This window comes from Hyposmocoma kahamanoa, unplaced genomic scaffold (assembly GCF_003589595.1).
Source record: "Hyposmocoma kahamanoa isolate Upper Pololo Valley unplaced genomic scaffold, ASM358959v1 183, whole genome shotgun sequence".
Lineage (NCBI taxonomy): Eukaryota > Metazoa > Arthropoda > Insecta > Lepidoptera > Cosmopterigidae > Hyposmocoma > Hyposmocoma kahamanoa.
This window is the reverse complement of record NW_020653714.1, coordinates 11,778-13,645: the sequence shown is the minus strand read 5'-3', so window position 1 is coordinate 13,645 and position 1,868 is coordinate 11,778. Positions and strand designations below refer to the sequence as shown.

Genomic DNA, 1,868 nt, shown 5'->3' with positions numbered 1-1,868 from the left:
AGGGTTGCCTATTGGAAATTAAAGTATCTGCTGTTGTATTTATTTGTGTTTGTTTTTGATAGATAAATTAAACATGCGTCAAATTGTAAATAAATTCGATTCAGTATGTAGGTTACTAAGTTTTAACTGTAAGTCAGTAATGCGTTACTCGGTACGATAGATACGGACTTAGGTTTCACGGGCGTAGCTGCTATTGACACAACTGCACGTTTATATAGGGGAAGACCTTGAGGTGGAGTGGCGTTGCTCTGGCGGAAAAGTGCGTTTGAAGAAGTCAACTTAGTGAACTGTGATAGTAAGAATTTTACAGCTATTGTAACTAGAACGGGTAACCGAACTGTGCTCTTTTTTTCCGTGCACATGCCTACAAACTGTGTTTATATTTTACCTGACGTTACTCAGTGTCTTAGTATAATAAGTGCAGTAATTGGAAATATTGATGTTGAGTCTGTATTTGTTCTGGGTGATTTCAATGCGCATCCGGGTTACTTGTTTTGGAAGAAGATGGTTGATTTTGTAGTTTTCAAAAGTGGATTTATGCGGACGTGGAGAAGTTGCAGAGCGTTATGCCGAGCTCTTACACGTTCGTTATGTTCACGGCTGCGCAAGGTGCTGCGTGGTAATCGGTTGAATGTGTGCGTATAAAGTATGGAACGCACTGGTCCGATCATTTCCCCCTCGAAGTTACATGTAACTTTAAAGTACTCAGGACAAAACTACAGTGTTCCCGTGCAACCGTAAGCAATAAACTCATTTGGGTTGAGCGCGACACTACACAATCTGAGGAGTATAGGAATATTTTGTGAAAATCTTTTATAGATGTTAATATTACAAAACGGCCTGCTGGATGCGCAGTTAGACTGGATGCGCAGGTACAATGAAGTAGAGCATAGAGTTGTAATTGATAAGTTACATGCTACTGTACTTCGTATTTTACAGGGTGCGGCTGAGGAGTGTTACCATAGGACAGTGTTGGGCAAAATTTTATTGTTCAGGCAATTAAAGATTGACAATTAATTAGTTGTCAATCGTGACAACACCAATTAACAAGTAATTAATTGTCAATCGCGACAACAGCAATTAACAATTAATTAATTGTTAATTACTGTTGTTGTAATTAACGATTAACGAACTGTTAATCGTGTACATCTACAATTAACAATTAATCCATTTTCAATCTTTACAGTGTTTTTCATTAACAATTATTAATTAAAACTGATAAATATGATAAATTTAAAGGGCAGATTTTTGTATGCATATTTATTTCCATATTTTTGTACTGAATAAATATGTATACACTGTATGTAGCAATTAAAACACTAGATAATATTCATCATCAAAAATTGTAATTAAACAGGTACGGAAACGTAATTACGGATTGATTATTCCACTAAATAGTTGAGATTGCATTTTAACACAAGTTCCTATGAGTGCCTGTGAGTGCCTTTGAGTACATGCGTGTGCCCGCGAGTGGAAGGAATCGGGTAAATTGAATCCGAGGATGAGTCGTCCGCGTGTCTGATAGTAAGGATACAATCGCAAACCCTTTCATGGAGCACTTCAAAGTTGATCCTGTTTACGATCGTTGTGATTCGTCTGTCCTAATATATCACTACTGAAGATGTAGCGTCCATCATCAAGGCGTACTTAAAAACATCCCTTCTTATTTAATTTCTATTCATAATTCTTGCAGGATTCCTAAGCACAGGTGATGAGGTAGTCCCCGGCAATGCAGGACTTAAAGACCAATCGATGGCCTTGCTCTGGACACGGGACAATATCGTCATGTTTGGAGGCAATCCTGATAACGTCACCCTCATGGGCTGTTCCGCTGGAGCCGTCAGTGTGCATTACCATTATTTGTCACC

General features: G+C 38.3%; 1 protein-coding gene across 1 annotated transcript in view; it reads left to right on the top strand.

The window, feature by feature from the left end:
- The first annotated feature begins 566 nt into the window (after positions 1-566).
- The window catches only part of LOC113226220 (venom carboxylesterase-6-like), a 12,296-nt gene continuing 10,994 nt past the window's right edge, over positions 567-1,868 (top strand). Inside the window, exons 1-2 of the mRNA XM_026458781.1 lie at positions 567-609; positions 1,694-1,839. Of these exons, the coding sequence (XP_026314566.1) occupies positions 567-609; positions 1,694-1,839 (189 nt within the window). The remainder of the gene's footprint in view (positions 610-1,693; positions 1,840-1,868) is intronic.